Source organism: Pseudorca crassidens, chromosome 19 (assembly GCF_039906515.1).
Source record: "Pseudorca crassidens isolate mPseCra1 chromosome 19, mPseCra1.hap1, whole genome shotgun sequence".
NCBI lineage: Eukaryota > Metazoa > Chordata > Mammalia > Artiodactyla > Delphinidae > Pseudorca > Pseudorca crassidens.
In genome coordinates this window covers 19251980-19270491 of record NC_090314.1, presented here as the reverse complement: position 1 = coordinate 19270491, position 18512 = coordinate 19251980, and the positions used below count along the sequence as shown (strand labels likewise).

Sequence of the window (18512 nt, the reverse complement as noted above, 5' to 3'; positions counted from 1 at the left end):
TCTGAGCCTCAGTTTCTCTGTCTGGAAAATGGGTATAACCAGGCTTTCCCAGCTCCACCACCAACCCGTGCACAGGCAGCACCGTTGTCGTCTGGACACATGACACAGCCACACGCTCACGGATAGTGTCGTCTGGTAGCTCGCTGCAGTGTGAATGTGGTCAGGATCTCTGAGCCTACACGAACCCCTGTGAACTATTCGGTCACGGGTGGAGCGCAGGAGGAGAGTGGAGGGAAAGGGCACGGGATGAGGATCACCCACTTCCCTCTCCCAAGTATCATCCTCCACTCTCCTCCCTTGGCAACCTACCTTTCTCCCTTTCTCTAAACTCACTTCCTCTTGCTCCTGGCTCCTCCCCATTGAATAACCGCCAAATTGCTTTAGTTTCTATTTCTTTGTTAAGTCCTTCCCAGTGCAGAGGACTGCCCTGTCAGTGCGTAAAGTGGCAGCGGCCACGGAGACGGTGGAGAGATGGCCTTCGGCGGCGCCCAGCCTCCCTACCTGAGCCCAGTGAGTTCCGGGGCTGTGGGTAGCCTCAGCCAGGGGGAAACAGCTGTGGGGCTCTGAGGAAGCAGCTCTTGCAGGTGGAAGTGGGTGGCATCCCAAAGAGAACACCACAAGGGCGGAAATGCCAGCTGGGGCAACCCTGACACAACTTCTGCTCTGCACCCATCTCCCTGGTGCCGTTCAGGGCTGGAGGCGGTGAGCATCACCGGGATTTGTGCGTCTGACAAACGCTTACTGAGCTCTCTCCGGGTGCCTCTCCTCTTCTAGGTGCTCAGTGGGGGAAAGAAGGGCCTAAGTAACAACTGGAAAAGTGATGGCTTTTTTTGCATGAAGGGAGAAGTAAACAGGGCTTCTGGGGAGATTAACAACCCAGCACGGCAGTGAAGGGCATTTACTTTGAAGATGCCCTCTCTGGGGTCAGCCATTTACTAGCTGGGTGACCTCAAGCAAGTTACTTTACCTCTCTGAGCCTCCGTTTCTGCATCTGTATAATGGGGATAATCCTTAAGTCACTGCCCAGGGCTGAGGTAAGGATTAAGTGAGGCAGCACGTCGAGAGAGCTTGAATGGTGTCTGGCCCACTGTGGGTGCTCTGGAAGTGTTTAGAATTGTTACGAGTCTGGGGGCAGCAGGGAAGCCCTCCCAAGGAGGTGTCTGCTCCCTGAGGGGTGAGTGAACAAGGCAGGGCAGGTCAAGGGTGTCTGAGAAGAACCATCTCTGGAGTTAGGGGGGGGAGCGGGGCTGCCCCAGCACTGTGGGGTGCAAAGGGCTGCCTTCTCTGCCTTTTTGCTTTCTCTGGGCAGCCCCTGTAGCAGGCGGCCTTTGTAAACCCTCATCATCCCCATGTCATCCATGGAAAACTGAGGCTCAGAGAGGTGGCGGCCATTTGTCAAATGTCCTCAGATGGTAAGTGGCCGAGGAGGGAGGTGTCTTGATTCCCCCCCGCCCCCCGCCCCAGAGGAAGGAGGTGCCCCAGAGAGAGCACTGCGGGAGGACGTGGGCCCGCAGGAGGCAGCCCAGGCCCAGGAGGATTCTGTGGTCACTGTGTCCTGGGCCGGACCCTGCAGTAGGAGCCTCTCCCGGCCTCTGCTTCCCAAGAGGCCGGCAGGTGGGCTGACGGAGCCCTTCGTGGGGAGCGGGGGTGGGCGGAAATAGGTGCTGGGGAGCTGCTGGGGGGCAAACAGGCCCAGCCCGCCTCTGCAGGGGCCCCGGCGTGGCCTGTTTGCTCTGGGCAGTGTCCAAGTGCCACTCCGTCCATCTCGTGAGGGCTCCCAGGGTGGGGCTGGAGGAAGCTGGGCCACCCGGTGGGTGCTTCCACCATGGCCTCGGGGTCAGAACGTGTCACCTGGGCCTCTTGCTCCATCAGATGGGCGACCCGCAGTCCCTTCCAGGCCCTGGCGTTTTATTATTCAGGTGACGTGTTTTTACTTTCTAACCCTTGGATTCAAAAGCCAAAGATTTCAAATCAGAAGGAAACTCCTTCTATGGCAGCAGAGTCAAAACAGGGCCTTGGAAGTCCAGGCCAGAAAGTGGCTGGGTGCAGGCCTCACAGGCACCCGGAGCACCGTCCAGCCCACGTAGCCACCCTCTCCCAGGCCAGCCATTGACCTGAGTACCTGGGACCTCACTTCCTCCAAAATGCAGTGGGAAGGTCCTCTGCCCTGCCTGTCTGCTGAGGAGGGCACGCCTCCAGGACCTGCCTCTGGAGCCCCCCCCCATTCCTCGCCCACGCCCTGCCGGCCTCATCTGGCCCAGCCCCCAGAGGGCCAGGAGGGCAGCTGGTGTCACAGTCAGGACAGGACTCAGCTGTTTGGTCCAGGGGAACACTCGGTGAGCCAGGAGCGAGGATGTTCTGGGCTTCATCGTGAGAAGCAGACCGTGTGGTGGTTAGAAGCGTGGGTTAAAAGCATGTGTGGCTTTGGGCAAGTTATGCAACCTTCCTGTGCCTGTCTCCTCATCTGTAAACGTGGCACTAATAATGACCAGGGTTGTTGTGAGGATAACAAGATAACACAGACGGGGAAGGCTGGCCACCAGAAGGGCGGCAGTCCCTTTGGCTAAAAGCTGCCCCCTCTGGGTGAGCCCCCTGTGCCAGCTGTGGTTGGGTGGCCTCTGTGACACTGGGCCTCCAGAAGGGGGCTGCCCATCCTCTGGCCTGTAGGGCCTGACTCTGCTTTCCGGACCGGATAGGAAGAGGAGGAAAAAATCCTCAGCCTCCAGGCACAGCCTAGAGCTGAGAGCAAGTTCTGACCCAGCAGAAAGATTAAGTCATCCTCATGCAGACAGCTGCTATCGTCAAGGCCTTCCAGCCAAGGGCTTTCCACTCAGCCTTTCACCTAATCCTCTGAAGCACACTGCCAGGCTGGCAATGCTATTGTCTCACTGTTCCGGAGAGGGAATTGGGGTGCAGGCAGGTCAAGTGATTTGTTCAACATCAGAGCTGCCAGCACAGGGAGCTGGAAGGCGAGCCCAAGCTGTGGGACCATAAATCCAGCATAAAAATCCATCCTCCTAAGTCATACAAAGCAAAAGCATGTGCTGCTGTTTCCTGCTGAGGTCACACGCACACACACACACATACACGCACACACACACATACACGCGCACACACATACACGCACACACACGCATACACGCACACACGCACACATACACGCACACACACACACATACACGCACGGAGGGGTCCTTGGCCAGCCAGGCTTAAAACAATACAAGTTTATTCTCTTACGGTTCTGGAGGTCAGAACTCTAAAATCCAAGTGTCAGCAAGGCTATTTCCTTTTGGAGGCTTCAGGGGAGAATGTTTCCTTTTTATTTTTTTTTCTGCAACTGTTGAATCTCAAATGTTTTCATCTTTTTTTTTTCTTTTTAAGTGGTTGTTCCATTTTATTTTTAATTTTTAATTTTTTTGGCTGCATTGGGTCTTTGTTGCTGCGCGTGGGCTTTCTCTAGTTGCTGTGAGCCGGGGGCTACTTTTCGTTGCAGTGCATAGGCTTCTCGGCGCACGGGCTTCTCTCTGCGGTGGTTTCTCTTGTTGTGGAGCACAGGCCCTAGAGCACGCAGGCTTTAGTAGTTGTGGCATGTGGGCTCAGTAGTTGCAGCGCACGGGCTTAGTTGCTCCGCAGCATGTGGGATCTTCCCGGACCAGGGCTCGAACCCGTGTCCCCTGCATTGGCAGGCGGATTCTTAGCCACTGTGCCACCACGGAAGTCCGAGAATGTTTCCTTGCCTTTTCCAGCTTCCAGAGGCTGCCTGCTTGTGTTGGCTTGTGGCCCCTTCCTCCTCCTTTAAAGCCAGCAGCTTCTTGCTTCTGTTGTCACATCTCCTACTACCAATTCTCCTCTTCTGCCTCCCTCTTTGAGGACCCTGTGACTACACTGGGCCCACCTGGATAATCCAGGATAACCTCTACATCTCAAGATCCTCAACCTAATTACGTATGCAAAATCCCTTTTGCCGTGTAGAGCAACATATTCACAACTTCCAGGGATTAGAATGTAGACATTTTTGGTGGGACAGAGGGGAGGGCAGTAATCATTTAGTCTACCATACCCTCCTTGGAGTCAACCAATGTTAGCAGTTTCTTTGAATCCTTCCAGAAATGTTTTATTCATGGTAAGTAAATATATGTATATAGCCTCCCCAACCCATTTTTTAAATAATACACGTGGCATCGTTCTGTATCAGTTCTCAAAGAGTCCCCTTCTTCCTCTTCTCTTCGTGTTCGGCCTCCACAGAAGCCACTGTATGGAAATCCCGTAATTAATTTCACCATTTGCTTCTTGGTGGACTTTTGGACTCTCCGATGTTGTGCAATTGTAACGTGGCAGTGAATAATCTTGCCTTTAGGATTATACTCGGTTTGAAGCAATCTTGTGTTTCAGAATTTGAGGTCACCATTTAAGACAATAAAATCTCACAAAGCTTTTCTTGGGGGAAATCCTTCCTTAAGATTAACCTGTACTGCCCGCCCCCATTATCCACACATGGCTTCCTCCCTTCTGCCTCCTTCTGTGCTCTGATGACCCCATCCCAACACACTCTGCTTTCAGTTCTTTATACCTTAGTGTGAATATGCTTAAGGGAAGGGCCCATACTTGCCAGGAGTATGCATTTTAAGCCCTGTCTGTCACGATGGTGTGAAAGGCTCTTTAAGAGAACTTCAGGCTTCAACAAACAAATGAGGGGATGCTTTTTCCAGGAAGTACGGCATGCTGGTCTGTAACTGTGTCAGGCTGATTCTACTTCTTCAAAATCACTGGCATGGACAGAGACAACAGAAAGAACTCAGAGATGTAGAGAAGCCATGATTTGCTTAAGGTCACCAAAGTATTTAAGGGCAGAGTTCCGATCTAACCTGAGGTGCCACAAGAAACACCTTTCCCAAAGGTCCATGGAGAGCAGAGTCTGTCTGAATGGGATCCTGGTGTTACAGGTTATCTCCCAGGGCGAGCTGTGCACATGAGTTAGGAGGGGTTTCTCTGGATCCTGAGTGGTTGTACAACTCAAGGACATAGGCTAGGACTGAACTGGGCTGGTGGGTGTTTTTTGTTTGCCTGCACAGTGTTTATTTTAACTCGTTGCTAAAGCAAATTTAGAGAGAATAGTATCATAAACAACACATACCCGTCATTCAGTTTCAACTCATGACCTATCTTGCTTCATCTCTACCCAACCCTACTTCCCTTTCCACTTCTGGATTATTCTGAAGCAAATCTAGATATATCATTTCATTGCAAATATGTCATTATATGTCTCTATAACAAAGGAATTCTTCTACAATCCTTTTTAAAGGATTTTTCCCCCAGAAATTAGAAAGTTTTACAGAAAAAAATTCCAGATTTTGGTCTCCTAAAGACTTGGAAGCTCTGCCAACACTGGACCTGGATGGTAATCACTGGTTACAGCTGAGTGGACACTGCCTCTTTAGATAAGGAAGATGATGTCTACTTTGCCTCAGTCCCTACCACTCCCTATTGTCCCTACCTGGCCAGCTCACCTATATACATCACCTGCCTGGCTCCTGTACACATTTAATTTTTTTTAACATCTTTATTGGAGTATAATTACCTTACAATGGTGTGTTAGTTTCTGCTTTATAACAAAGTGAATCAGTTATACATATGTCCCCATATCTCTTCCCACACATTTAATTTTTGTAAGGAATTCACTTGAAGGAGAAGGTAGAAAAGACTTGAACAACTTGAAAAATGTGAAAATTGACTAGGAGATAGAACTGTGTTTAAGGCAGTTTGTAGAACCACATTAGATAAAAGGCATTCAGGAAGGAAGCTTTGAAAGTTGAGACATAAGCAATTTAGGAATTTTGATTAGAGAGACCAAGGTGGAAGGAAGCAGAGGGGCAGTAGAGAGATAACCTACTATGTACCAGTCTCTTCCACAGACTTTTTGTCACTCAATCATCCATCTCACTCAGAAGGTGGGATTTACCTCTATTTCACAGATGAGGAAATTGAGGCAAAGAGAAGTTAAATAAACTTCCCAAGGCCGCTAAGTTAACAAGGAGCTAAATTAGGGTTTAAATCTGGAGTATGCCTGGTTCTAAAATGAGGCAGCCCTCACAGTAACCGTGGATCCTTTATAGAGGCTCAGGAAAGAGAACGTGACAAAGTCATGGGGCCCAGGAGGGGTGGAGATGTCACATTAGGATTTTGGAGGATGCCAAGGGCCTGGGGGAAGAAATGGGAGCCCAGGAGCAGGAATAGAAGAGGGGGCTGCCCCGTGGTTGCAGAGAGCACCCGGGAAGAGGCACTTTCTGAGGCGGTGGAGGGCAAAGGTCACAGTCACCACTGTTCTCGGGGTGGGATGGGCAGGAGAGGGGAGGATGCCTTCTTCTTGGCCTGTTCAGGTGAGCAGAAGGTCTATCCTCGAGAACAGGTTGGTGGGTCTCTTTGGTCCCTTGGGCCCCCTGAGTCCCCAGTCAGGGGACTTTGCTAGGAACCTGGCCTGGGGTCCAGCAGCCCCCTCCTCACTCCCCTGGTTCCCTCCCATCTCAGGGCTGTGCACGTGCCACTTCTTCCTCTTAGCAGCTGTCACGCTGTCCCTGTCACATCCTCTCAGAGCCGGAGGGATCTCCTTCTCACAACCTCAGAACGTCTGTAACTTCCTCGCTGCAGGCCTGGAAGGTCCGTGGACCAGAGCCTCAGTCTGTCCTGCTCACAGCTGCACCTGGCCCTTAGCCCAGGGCCCGACACCCAGGCCAGCCCCCAGCAAGTGCTGAAGGGGATGGAGAGAAGCAGGCCGGCCCGCTGACCACTGTCTCCTCCCGCAGGTCGTCCCCTTCACTGGGGTAATCCAAGGGGGTCTCCAGGACGGACTTCAGATCACCATCAATGGGACCGTTATATATTCCAACGGAAACAGGTACCTGGAATTGTTGTTTCTCGCAGCCTTGCCCCTGAGCGAACCAGGGCGCTCTCAGCTCAGGTTGGTCCACCCAGCATCCTCCGAGCTGCCCGCATCTGGCTCAGGGGATGAGCGGGGCCCGGCCCCTGCCAACAATGCACGGCACTCCTGCCATCTGCCAGTAGCGCCCAGGGCACCATTAACCAGACTCCCCAAAGATGGGGGAGGGGCCAATGAGAGCTCCCAGTCTAAGGAGGGAAGCAGCCCAGCCCAGAGGCAGAAGTTCTAGGACTAAGCATTGTATGCTATGACCCAGAGTTGCAAAAACATCACCTTCCTTCATTTCCTATAGCTGCCCTCATCTACTTCGGAACCCTCACTTGGTCTGACGTGGAAATAGTTAAACTTGCCATCAAAGTTGTAATTTGGTCTCTTTCAGTTTCAAGCTCTTTTCTGGAAAATGCTAAGTCAATTCAAAAAATAAATATCTTAGCACTGTTTCCAGCGCTCCTCCTAGCTCCCAAGGGGGCTTCCCAAGCGAAGAGCTTGCACATATTCTCAGAGGCAGGAGGGTCCTCGGATGCTCACGCAGCCCTGGCTGACCTCTGCTGAGGTCCGGGTGGCTCGGGGGCCTGGGACCCGTGCCCAGTTTTGGTGGGGTCCACGTGGGCTGCACCCTGAGGTCCACAGTGCCCACGGAGGCCCCTCTGGACACGTGGCCCTCTCTCAGAAGCCTCTCTGTCCCAATCCCAGCTGGCTTCTGCCCCTACTTTTCCTCTCATCACTTTGTGTGGGGCCTGGGGACCTCCTGGATCCTTTCAGGCCCCTCCCAGGCCCAGCCCTACCCCTGCATCTAGATTCTAGATGACTTCCTCTGCCATTGTTTCCCCTCCAGGTGGACATGGCCACACTGACCATGGGACTTTGAGAGCCCTGAGTGCCCCCAGGGGACTCGGAGGGAAGTGAGGCACCCAGATCCCCCAAAACTCTGCCAGCATGGGAGTCCCAGACCTCGACTCTGAACTTCCATTGCTTTCTCTCTCCCCCTTCCTCTGCCTACCCTTTCTCCCAACGCAGGAGGGCTTTCTACTCCCACCCTGGCTAATAGAATCTCTCCCTACCTCCGAGGGTCCCCCTTCTGATGGGAGCTTTTGCTCTCTCCCTTCCCTGGGGCAGGAATTTTCAAAGGAACACAGGAATGAAGCTGGAGGACCGCAAAGAGAAAACTACACCCAGAGATATTTCAGAAACGCTATTCTCCACTTTAAGAGGAATAGGGACTTAGATTTTCTCATTCCAGAGTCACCTGGCTTCCTTTCCCTTTGGTATTCCCAGAGGGAGGGCGGTTGGGCTCAGGGCCAGGCCAGTTTCCCGCAGGCCCCGCTGGCTGAGGGTTCACAGAGTGCTCCGGTGTTGAGGACGGCATCCAGGACACAACCCCCGTAACCGACAAAGAGAACGGGCTCTGGGGACTTCCCTGGCGGTCCAGTGGTCAGAACTCCACATTTCCATTGCAGGGGGCACAGGCTTGATCCCTGGTTGGGGAACTAAGATGCTGCAAGCTGTGCGGCCAAAAAAAAAAAAAGTGGAGGGGCTATGCAGGTAGGGGCTCTGTCCATCGAGGGCCCCCTTGGGTGTAGGGCAGCGCCTGGCTCTGTGGGGCATGACATGGGAGCGAGGCGTGCTCTCTGACTGCTGTGTGTCTGTTGGGGAGACCAAAGTGACCCCGAGAGGCAGGCTGCGAACCACACTGGGGCTGAGTTCAGGGAAGGCGGTTAGAGACAGGCTCCTCGCTGGAGACCCTCAGAACCTCAGACTGGAGCTTGGTTTGGGGACACGAGTGAGCTCCGTCTGGGAAGAGGCAGAACAAACATTTATCGCGCCCACTTTGTGAGCCAGGTCCCTCGGAAGATTCTTTTGTTTCAGTCCTCACCTTAGAGTCAAGGCTGTACCCAAAGGAAGCTGGCATGGTGAGGGGCTTCCTCCGAGGAGAGATGGGAACAAAGAGTTGCTTGCTTGGGGATTTCCCCTGGCCGCCTTGTTAATCATCCTCGAAAGAAGGCAGTCACCCCCTTTCCAGGGTGCGGCAGCTTGAGGGTAGCGAGGTACAGGTTCATTGCAAATGACAAACAGTGAAGAGCTGGGGTCTGGGTCCGGGCCTGCTGACCTCACTCAGGTCAGGTGGACACACGCTAACATCTACAGGGGGACAGACGCGCACACTGAGGTCCCCACGCCCGGAGAGCTAGTGTTTATTCTATGCCTCCCCTTTAGGCACCGTCTCTGTAGGCGTCCCATCAATGGCACGTGCTCTTCCCATCTGTCCTCTTCTCTCTCAACTGAGCAAACGTGGGCTGGCCTCCAATGAGCGATCGCTTGGTGCAAAAGGTTCTCACTCCTAGGCACATTTCTCGACTTCCAACTCGGATAAATTTCTTTACCCATTTTCTACTTATTTTTAGAAAATCACACTGTAAGGGCAAAATGTGGTAACTGCACAAAAACATACTAAGTGCAAATCAGGTGAGCAAAAAAGATGGCAACGACTAAGGATGGGTACAAACCAGCCACGCAGGTTGTAGACAGGATCCCAGATAGATGTCAGTCAAAGGCGTGAGACCCTCCTCTTCCCACCCTTGGCAGTAAACCAGGATACCGAGAGCACTGTCTGATTTCCCTTGGCCTAGGTTTGCTGTGAACTTTCAGACCGGCCACAATGACAATGACATTGCCTTGCACTTCAACCCTCGGTTTGAAGAAGGCGGATATGTGGTCTGCAACACGAAGCAGAAAGGAAGCTGGGGGGCTGAGGAAAGGAAGATGCAAATGCCCTTCCAGAGGGGGTGTCCCTTTGAGCTCTGCTTCCTGGTACAGAGCTCAGAGTTCAAGGTGAGCAGGAACTCTCCTCTCTTCCCTTCAGCTGCCTGTCCCCCAGCCTTATCAGGCGCAGTGAATAGCGTTTAAATAGTCACGTGAGAAACACCTTTGTTGCTTGTAAGGATGCAGTCTCCTTAGGCACCTTCACCTGCATCTACATATGCACCTGTTGCTTCTTTTACTGAGGAAATAAGCACTAGATAGGTCACCATGGTGCTTTTTGGCCTCCTGGGTCTTTAAAGTCCAAATTATTTCCGTTCCTCTGCCCTTCTTCCACTCCAGGTCCCTGGTAACATTTGTTTTTGTTACATTGTTGCAGCCTTTATCCAGGTGTTATTAATGGCTTAGTTTTGCAGGGCATTGCAAACTGCTTTTGCAAGCAGCGCAGTGTCTCTGGGCTTGGGGAGACGGGAGAAGGGGTGAGTACATCTGTGTCTATGCCTCTCTGTGTGAACATGGATGTTCCCAACCCCTCAACATGCAACCTGACGTCACCTCTGCTCCCCAGGAACATTTGTATGCATATTTCAGTAACACCCCAGGTGACCTAAGATTAGAAAGACAAACCTACTGCAATAAACAAACAACCATAAGAACTAAAAAGCCAACAACCAGAGCCACGTAGGGATTGTGTTTGGGTCACAAGCATGTTCCTGTAACTGGCGCAGCTCTGAAGGCTGATGCCCCCGACCTACAGGGGATGGATGTGAAAACTAGACACAGGTCTAAACTTCTAGAAGCAGGGGTCCCAGAAGCTTGCGTGAGTTCCCACCTGGCCAGGGACCCCCTCCTGGAACATGCACTCATCTCGGCAGGTGATGGTGAACAAGAACCTCTTCATGCAGTACGCACACCGCGTGCCCTTCCACCGCGTCAACACCATCTGCGTCACGGGCGCCGTGCAGCTGTCCTACATCAGCTTTCAGGTCAGACTGTCCACCCGGCACCCGCCCCCAGGAGCTGGGTGCAGGGCCCGGTCCACTGTGCCCAGGCCCTGCTGCGTGGGCCCCAAAGTGCCAGCCAGTCTCCTTTCCAGGTGGCTCTGGGGACACACCTGTGGCTCCCCCGTCCTGTCCTTCTTGTGTCGCTGTCTCTGTCTGGGACACCTGCTTCAGTCTCCCGGGCTCCTAGGCCACTCATCTCTGTCATTCCCACCCTCGTTAGGAGGCTGTGTGGTTCTAGAAAGACCCGAAGCTTGGGAATCAAACTGAATCCAGCTCAAATCACAAGCTCTGCCATTCTCATGGGCTGGGGGATCTTAGACAAGTGACTTCGCCTCTCCCAGCCTCAGTTTCCTCACCTGTGGAAGGAGCAGGGTCTCTGCCACCCCATAGGTCCTTGTGTGAGTTCAATGAGGCGATACACATCAGAGGTCACAGAACAGCCTGCGTGGGCCACACTTGGGTCTATTTGACCCTCTCTGTCCTTTAAAATTTTTGAATGTGTTACCAGCATCTAAAAGGTCAGCAGAAGCTTTTTGTTTTGTTTTGTTTTAATTAATTAATTTATTTACTTATTTATGGCTGCGTTGGGTCTTTGTTGCTGCACGTGGGCCTTCTCTAATTGCATTGAGCGGGGCTCTAGGCGCGCGGGCTTCAGTAGTTGTGGAACGTGGGCTTCAGTAGTTGTGGCACATGGGCTCTAGAGCGCAGGCTCAGTAGTTGTGGCGCATGGGCTTGGTTGCTCCGCGGCATGTGGGATCTTCCCGGACCAGGGCTCAAACCCCTGTCCCCTGCATTGGCAGGCGGATTCTCAACCACTGCACCACCAGCGAGGTCTCTCAGCAGAAGTTTTGCAAGGTGAAAAAGTTCTGGAGCTGGATGGCGGTGATGGTTGCCCAGCTATAGGAGTCGACTTAATGTCACTGAACTGTACACTTAAAAATAGTTAAGATGGTCAATTTTATGTGCATTTCACCGCAGTTTAGAAAAAAAAAAAAAAAGGTCAGGCGATAGCACATGGTCATCTGGATTTCTGTTTTTTTGTGAAAACTGGAACGATTGGGGAATGCTGGGCCCACATTCTGCAGGGCCCCAGGCCGCTGGTTGGGAGCTGTCAGCACCACTTTGGTATTTGAGTGTGTTCCCTGAGATGGGAAGGCACACAGCAGGCCCCTGACAGATATGAGGCCCTTTCTCTTTGGTCGTCATCTCTCATATTCCTTCCCTCCCTAACTCCCCCTGTGGGGTTGGGGAGAGAGGAGAGAGAGACGGAGGTGGAGAGAGAGACAGCCAGCCTGCCGTCACTCCCTGGAGCCTAACCTTCCCTCTGCCCATCCTGGACACCCTCACTCCGCCTGCTTGCCTGTCTGTCTCCCTCTTACCTGTGGCCCCTGCTTTTCCCCTCTTCCGTTAGTGCTTCTCTTCAGCCCATGGCACCTTTATGTTTTAACAGAACACCGGCGCAGCTCTCATCCCGCCCGCCTTCTCCACGGTGCAGTTCTCCCAGGCTGCCTGTTTCCCACACAAGCCCAAGGTGCGCAAACCGAAAGTGAGTTCAGTGGAGGCCTGGGGAGGCTGAGCTGTCAGCAGGAAGGACAGAGCACTCGAGACGCTGGTCCAGCCAGCACGCCAGCCAGGGTCTCCAGGGCCTGTCATGCCCAAAGGTTCCCTGCCTCCATCCACAGCCCCGGGCCCAGAGCTGGGGACCTGGGAGCTGTCCTTGGCTCTTCCTGTCTCTCCTTATCTCTCCAGGGCACCAGTACCTCTCTTCCCAAAGCCACTGCCTTGGTCCAGGCCATCTGCCCCCTCAACACTCTGACCACGGCCTGGTTCCCCACGCCCCACTCACCCACCACAGTGACCTTCCTATGCACAAATCTGATCACGTCCTCCCCTTGCTTTAAAGTCTTAAAGGCCCCAAGTCCCTCTAGATAAAGTCCAGATAGCAGGACCTGCAGAATCCTCCCCAATCTTGCCCCAGCCTCCCTCCCGGCTTCATCGCTCACCCAGGAAGCTCACGCAGCCTCCACTGCTCACTTGGGGCTCTCTCAGGCCACCGTGCTTTCTGCACATGCTGTCCCAGTGCTGAAAGCACCCTTTGCCACCCACATCCAGCCTCTCCCAAATGGCCCTTCACAGCTCTCCTTAAGTGTCACTCCTCTGGAGCACCGTCCCCGGAGCAGATCTCTGGATGCCCTCCTGAGTCACCACAGACTTTGGATATCTCTGTGCTATTCCAGTCGCCACGTCCTGCTCTCATTGTGTCTATGTGTGTCTCCTCACCACTCTCCTCCCTCCTTCCCTACACCCACCAGGCCCTTTGTGGGCCGGGATTGTAGCTGGTTCATTTGTGTATCCCTAGCATTTTGCACAGTGCCCGGCATGCAGTAGGGACTCGGTTAGTGAATGTGGAATAGGTTTGCGAGAGGAACAGTCTGCCGGGTGAAGCCTGGGGCCCGGACAGGAAGGGGAGCAGGCCTGGCCCTTTCTTTGGCCACTTGAGCAGCGGGGACTGGGAGGAAGGCCGTCTCTCTACCCAGCCTCCCCGGGCCCAGCACGGCGCAGCTGGGGCACCTGCCTTCTGCCGTGCGGACGCAGGACTGGTGGGGCCGCAGGCAGCCTTTGCAGGGCAGCCCGACTTTGGCCCTGGCCTGGGGAGGACAGGGTGTGGTGGATACAATCAGCAGAACTGGGTACCATCTGGATTTTCTCTCTTGTTACCTGGGTGAGCTCGGGCAAGTTGCCTAAGCTTTCTGAGACTAGTTGCCTCACCAGCGAAACAGGAGGCAAGGATGCCTCCCTCGTTGTAAAGTCTTGAAGCCAGAGCCTGGCACACAGCAGGCCTTCAGCCAATGTAAGTTTTCACCTTATGGGTGAAACGTGGGACCGGGAGTAATGGCTTGGCCTCGGGGAGCTAAATGGTCTGCATCAGACACACCCTCCTCTCCTTCTGAAGGAGCCAATGGGAATGTTTCCCCTCCCCACCCACCCTGCATAACCACAGTGTACCTGGGACGCTGGGTGAGAATCTGGGCGCCCAGAAGGCTCAGGAGGGAGGCCGCGTGTGGGGAGGCATTTCTTACCACAGCTTCTGCCGCCGTGTTACTCTCGTGTGGCGCCAGTGTTAACCACCACTGTGGTTTCTCATCCCCTTCAGCCTCCAAGGATGTGGTCGGCCGGCTCGGCTCCCATCGTAAGTGTCTTGCTCTCTCTACGGAATCTCTTCACTTCGGCTTTTCCTGTGGGTTAAAAGGAGGAGGCGGAGTCAAGCGTGGAGCCTCTCCCATAGGAGGGAAGGGCCGCCAAGGCCAGACCCTTGGGCCATCTGCCCGGCTGGGGTGATGGTGGGAGGGAGTTCGGGGTGTGGGGAGGGGTGGCTGGCCCTGATGAATCGGGAAGGAGCCCCAGTGGCTGCTGGTTTGCTCAAGGCCCTGCCACTCTGTGGGCAGCCACAGGACACCAAGGCCCCACGTTCACTTCTTCCTTCTGCAAAGCGAGGCTGTGCTAGAGAGATTGCCCTGAGAAAGATGCAGGCCACAGGCCACAAATGCAGGCCATGTTTCTTCTCCAGAGAAGAAACACCTCTACCTGCCACTTTTGGGGCGTCTGGTCAGGCTGATGGGGCTGGTTACAAGCTCAAGATGACCTCACCTAAGAGGAGTGTGTTAGGTGGTGCCCTCTGGTGGCAGGTGGCAGTCTTCACACCGGTGAGAGCCGGTTATAATGGGGCTTCTTTCTTCCAGACTCAGACCGTCATCCACACCGTGCAGAGCACCCCTGGACAGATGTTCCCTGTAAGTCTGAACGCTCTGGTCAGCTCACAGCCCCACCACGTGCCCCTTTCCCAAGGAGTGAATTCTCTAGGCCCAGAGTCAGGAAGAAAGCAGTTTAGCAAGGAAGATGGGGACATTTGGGGCTGGGCCCTCTGCTTAGGAGAAACGCACGTAAAACTCTCCTTGGGACAGTAGAGATTCTGGATCAGGCTGGATTTACCCAACGACCCAAGAAATAGGACCCTAGGGACCAACAGGAAAACGGGTCCTTCTGTCCCTGAGAGGGGAGTGCAGTGGTCCCCGTATCTGGATATGAGACCCTCCATCCTGAGGACAAGCCCCCAGGATGTCACTGCTGATCACTGGTTTAGGCTGCTTCTCCTCCTCCTGTGCCAGTGCAAAGCATATGGGGGGCCTGGAGTCAGTGGGGCTGCCCTTGGAGGGGCTGAGGGGCAGGTGACCATGATGGGATCCAGGAACACAGCAGGAGTCCCGCCAAGGCTGACATGGGAAGGAAGGTGACTGGGAGAATCCAACGCCTGAAGCCTCACGACCTCAGTCTCCCATTGGAGCATCGCCTCTAGAACGTGCAAGGGCGTGTGTGTGTGTGTGTGTGTGCGTGCACGTGTGCGCACACTCCCGTACTGAATTTCCCGATCTCTTTTCAGCAGAATCCCATGATCCCACCCATGGCATATCCCAACCCAACCTATGTAAGTGGTTTCTCTGGGAGGGGTGGAGTTCTGGTTTGTGTTGTGCAGGGTTGGGGTAGGGGAAGAGGGGAGGGCAGCTTACAAAATGAAAAGCAGTCCCTTAGTAAACTGAAGTTCTGGAAACTTCCAGGTAACTTAGAAGACTTAGGAAAGGGGCTTTCACCTTGCAAATCGTCCCTTCACCATGAGCATATTACACGGTCTTCCCTTCTCAGCCCAAGCATCCTTTGTGTCCAACCAAAGCTCTTTTCATGATAGTAAATGCCCGTTAATTTGAGGAATGCTGGAAAGTTTTCCTTTGCCATTTACTGAGCCAAGTAAAGATACCGTGGAGTTCTTTCTTGAAGATACAGGCACAGTTAAGTTGTCGACTGACAGTCCAAACGCACAGAAGTTGTCATGAAGTTTCTCTTGCAGCGGCGGCTGCTCTTGGCCGCTGCCATCTGACCTGCCCCCTCCTCCCCACAGCCGATACCTTTCTTCACCTCTATCCCCGGTGGGCTGTACCCCTCCAAGAGCATCATGGTGTCGGGTACCGTCCTGCCCAGTGCTCAGAGGTAAGCCAGGGTTCCTGGGGAGAAGAGACACCCCAAGGTCTTTCGGGCCATTCCCCCGGCTCGGGGCAGAGAGTCCATGGGAGCGGCCCATCCCCAGGTTCTACATCAACCTGTGTTCCGGGAGAGACATCGCCTTCCACCTGAACCCCCGCTTCGACGAGAATGCCGTGGTCCGCAACACGCAAATCAACAGCTGCTGGGGGTCTGAGGAGCGAAGCCTGCCCCGACAGATGCCCTTCTTCCGAGGCCAGAGCTTCTCGGTGAGATGCTGCAGCCCCGAGCTGGGAGGGGCTCTCGAGGGGCAGTGGAGTAGCGGGTGGAGGTCATCTGGGGGCACCTTGATCGAGACAGGAGCTGACGCCTCTGGGGTGAGGATGGGGCCCAGAAGAGGGGAAAGTGTTCCCCAAATTACTGCTACTATCATTTTACTGTCACTGTCCCACATAAGGCAGGTGGCAGGTACCACCTGCTGTTACAGATGAGATTAACTCACATGAGCAGGTTACTTGCTAAGGTCACACAGCCAATCAATGCCAAATCGAACTCAAGAATGAGGTGTCATCCATTCACTCACTCACTCATTCATGAATTAGGTGTCATCCATTCATGAATTAGGTGTCATCCATTCACTCACTCACTCACTCACTCATTCATTCAACAGTCATTTATCAGCTATTTCATCCAGGCCCACTATGAGCCCCAAGTACCCCAGGTACTGGGGGGCAGTGAGGAAACAGTCCAGGTCCTGCCCCCATGGAGTTTACAATCAAGGTCGTGGAGGAACAAGGAAACAAATGTACGGACAGATCGCTGCAGAATAGCAACGGGTACTACGTGGAGGGCAAAGTAGAATAAGAAATAAGTGAGCCCTGGGCAGGGGCCATGCTTCCTTAGGTGGGGGCAGACCTTGGAGGAGGCCCCAGCGCAGGCGGGACCTCAGTGGTAGGAGGAGCCCATCTTGCAAAAAATCTAAGGGGCAGCAGAGGGAGCTGATATTATCGCCGAGGCAGAGGGTCATGGTCGTGGCCTGTCTAGGAAGCAGGAGGCCCCAGGGCTTCTGGGAGAGCGAGGATGGGGAGGTGGCGGGTGGCACTGCTGGCGGCCCGGACGACACAGAACTGGGTTCTCGGCCCTGACTACGTACTCAAATCACCTGAGAGCTTGAAAAAGAAAAAGCAATGCCTGGTCCCACCCCAGGCCCACGAGAGGGTGAGCCTGGACACCCGTATTTTTAAATATGCCCTAATACTCCTCACCCAGGGTTGAAAATGACCGATGTAGGGCCTTGTGGGTCATGGATTGTGAATTTTAGCCCAGGGTGTTGATGTGTTTCAAGCCAGAGAGCAATATACTTTGATAGCTGTGTGACCTTGAGCAAGTGTCGTAACAGCTCTGTGCCTCCGTTCCCTTATCTAAAATATGGGACTGCTAGTAACATTGATCTCACAGAGATGGAAGAAGGAAATGAAATCGAGTCTGTGACACGCTTAGGACAGTGCCCGGTGCGCAGTGACTCTGCTGCTGCTGTTAGCTATGTGATGGGGACGATGGTATTTTAACAGCTGTGCTGCCACCGCCTCTGGGAGAATGTCGGGGTGGAAAGACAAGTTAGGAGGCTGCCGCAGCAGGAGTGCAGACGCCCAGCACTCCTGTGTGCCGGGTCCTAGGGGCATGGACGACACAGGCCAGCATTTGTGTCCCTAGAGGCTCAGGGTCCAGCCAGAGGGTAAGGATAGGGGTGTGGGACACAGCCTGAGGGCGGCGCCTGACTCAGCTAGGAGGGGCTCAGGAGTTGGGGAAAGGCCGGGAAGGCTGGCTGCAGGAGGGCGAGTCCTGGAGGGGGAGTAGCAGTGATCCACGTGGACGAGGTGTGCAGAGCGGGGAGCCCAGGGGACGGGTATTCTGGGGGGAGGAAGAGGATATGTAGAAGCACAGGGAAGGAGAGCACGAGGCGTGTTCGGGGAAGAGCAAATCCTTCGGCGTGGCTCGAATGGAGGTGTGGGTCTTGCTTAACTAACGTCTGGGGAAGGTGGGAAGGAGGGAGGCAGACGTGAGGCCGCCTTTGGCTTTGAGGACAGTCCAGGCGGGGTACAGATGCCGGGGCCTCTCGTCCAGGTGCGGATCATGTGTGAAGGCGCCTGCCTCAAGTTGGCCGTGGACGGCCAGCACCTGTGTGAATACTACCACCGCCTGAAGAACCTGCCCGCCATCAACAGCCTGGAGGTGGGGGGCGACATCCAGCTGACCCACGTGCAGACATAGGCCAGCCCTGCCCTGGGCTGCTGTCTGGCTCTGCTCCTCACCCCCACCTGCCCCGGATCCTGAGCTTTGCTGGAGAGACCACGTCCTTGGCTGGCTCTGCTTCTGGCCAGGTCCACCTCGTCCGACGCCGTTAGCTGTCACTCACGCAGGAGGCTGTATCCTCGGCCCCTCCCCTTCCTCCAATCTTTAACCTCTCCTCCTCCCGGAAAGCTACCCTGATGACACCCCACTGGTCCCCACCAACGGACAGGAGCCTTCTCAGCAGGGGGCTCTCCCCTTTCCCAGTGTCCTTCGAATAAAGAAAGAACAATGCTTGTCGGCATGTGTGCCTGGGATGGCCATGGTTTGGTAACTGAGTTTGGAGACCTTCTGGAGTCTCTGGAATCGGGGAGGTCCAGGCTGAGGGAAGAGGGGGAAGAGAGCACGGGCTCACTTGGATCAGCGGGTGGTTCCTGACCTCCAGGCCTGCTCCCAGCGGGTCCTCCACAAACCCCACAAGGGTGTGGGCGAAAGCT

The 18512-nt window shown here is 54.3% G+C and overlaps 2 protein-coding genes across 7 annotated transcripts in view; one reads left to right on the top strand and one right to left on the bottom strand.

Moving 5' to 3' along the window:
- Positions 1 to 370: 370 nt before the first annotated feature.
- On the top strand, positions 371 to 18319 carry LGALS9 (galectin 9). Of its 5 annotated transcripts, none has more exons than XM_067716645.1 (11): positions 372 to 510; positions 6801 to 6892; positions 9562 to 9763; positions 10567 to 10677; positions 12146 to 12241; positions 13850 to 13885; positions 14436 to 14486; positions 15137 to 15178; positions 15647 to 15735; positions 15833 to 15995; positions 17851 to 18319. In XM_067716645.1, the coding sequence occupies exons 1-11, from the start codon at positions 472 to 474 to the stop codon at positions 17995 to 17997; spliced, it is 1068 nt and encodes a 355-aa protein (XP_067572746.1). In that variant the 5' UTR covers positions 372 to 471; the 3' UTR covers positions 17998 to 18319. The 5 variants fall into 5 exon arrangements, with proteins under 5 accessions (XP_067572749.1, XP_067572746.1, XP_067572745.1 ...); XM_067716644.1 differs by having other exon boundaries at positions 15134 to 15178; XM_067716647.1 differs by lacking the exon at positions 12146 to 12241.
- Positions 3239 to 18512, bottom strand: part of NOS2 (nitric oxide synthase 2) — a 122155-nt gene continuing 106881 nt past the window's right edge. The window contains exons 29-30 of one of the 2 annotated variants that reach the window (XR_010937623.1): positions 13776 to 13931; positions 3239 to 4766 (exon numbers count right to left, since the gene is read on the bottom strand). Coding sequence is in view for 1 of the 2 variants with exons in the window: in XM_067716643.1 (XP_067572744.1) it covers positions 13917 to 13931 (15 nt within the window). In the remaining variant the exon portion in view is untranslated. Of the gene's footprint in view, positions 4767 to 13678; positions 13932 to 18512 lie in introns of those variants that run through there. The other variant, XM_067716643.1, reaches the window with a different exon arrangement.

Bases quoted from the DNA above. Each gene is read 5' to 3' on its own strand.
- LGALS9 (XM_067716644.1), top strand. From the start codon at position 472: ATGGCCTTCGGCGGCGCCCAGCCTCCCTACCTGAGCCCA. The intron at 511-6,800 runs GTGAGTTCCGGG...CTCCTCCCGCAG, and splicing joins AGCCTCCCTACCTGAGCCCA to GTCGTCCCCTTCACTGGGGT. The intron at 12,242-13,849 runs GTGAGTTCAGTG...CATCCCCTTCAG, and splicing joins CCAAGGTGCGCAAACCGAAA to CCTCCAAGGATGTGGTCGGC.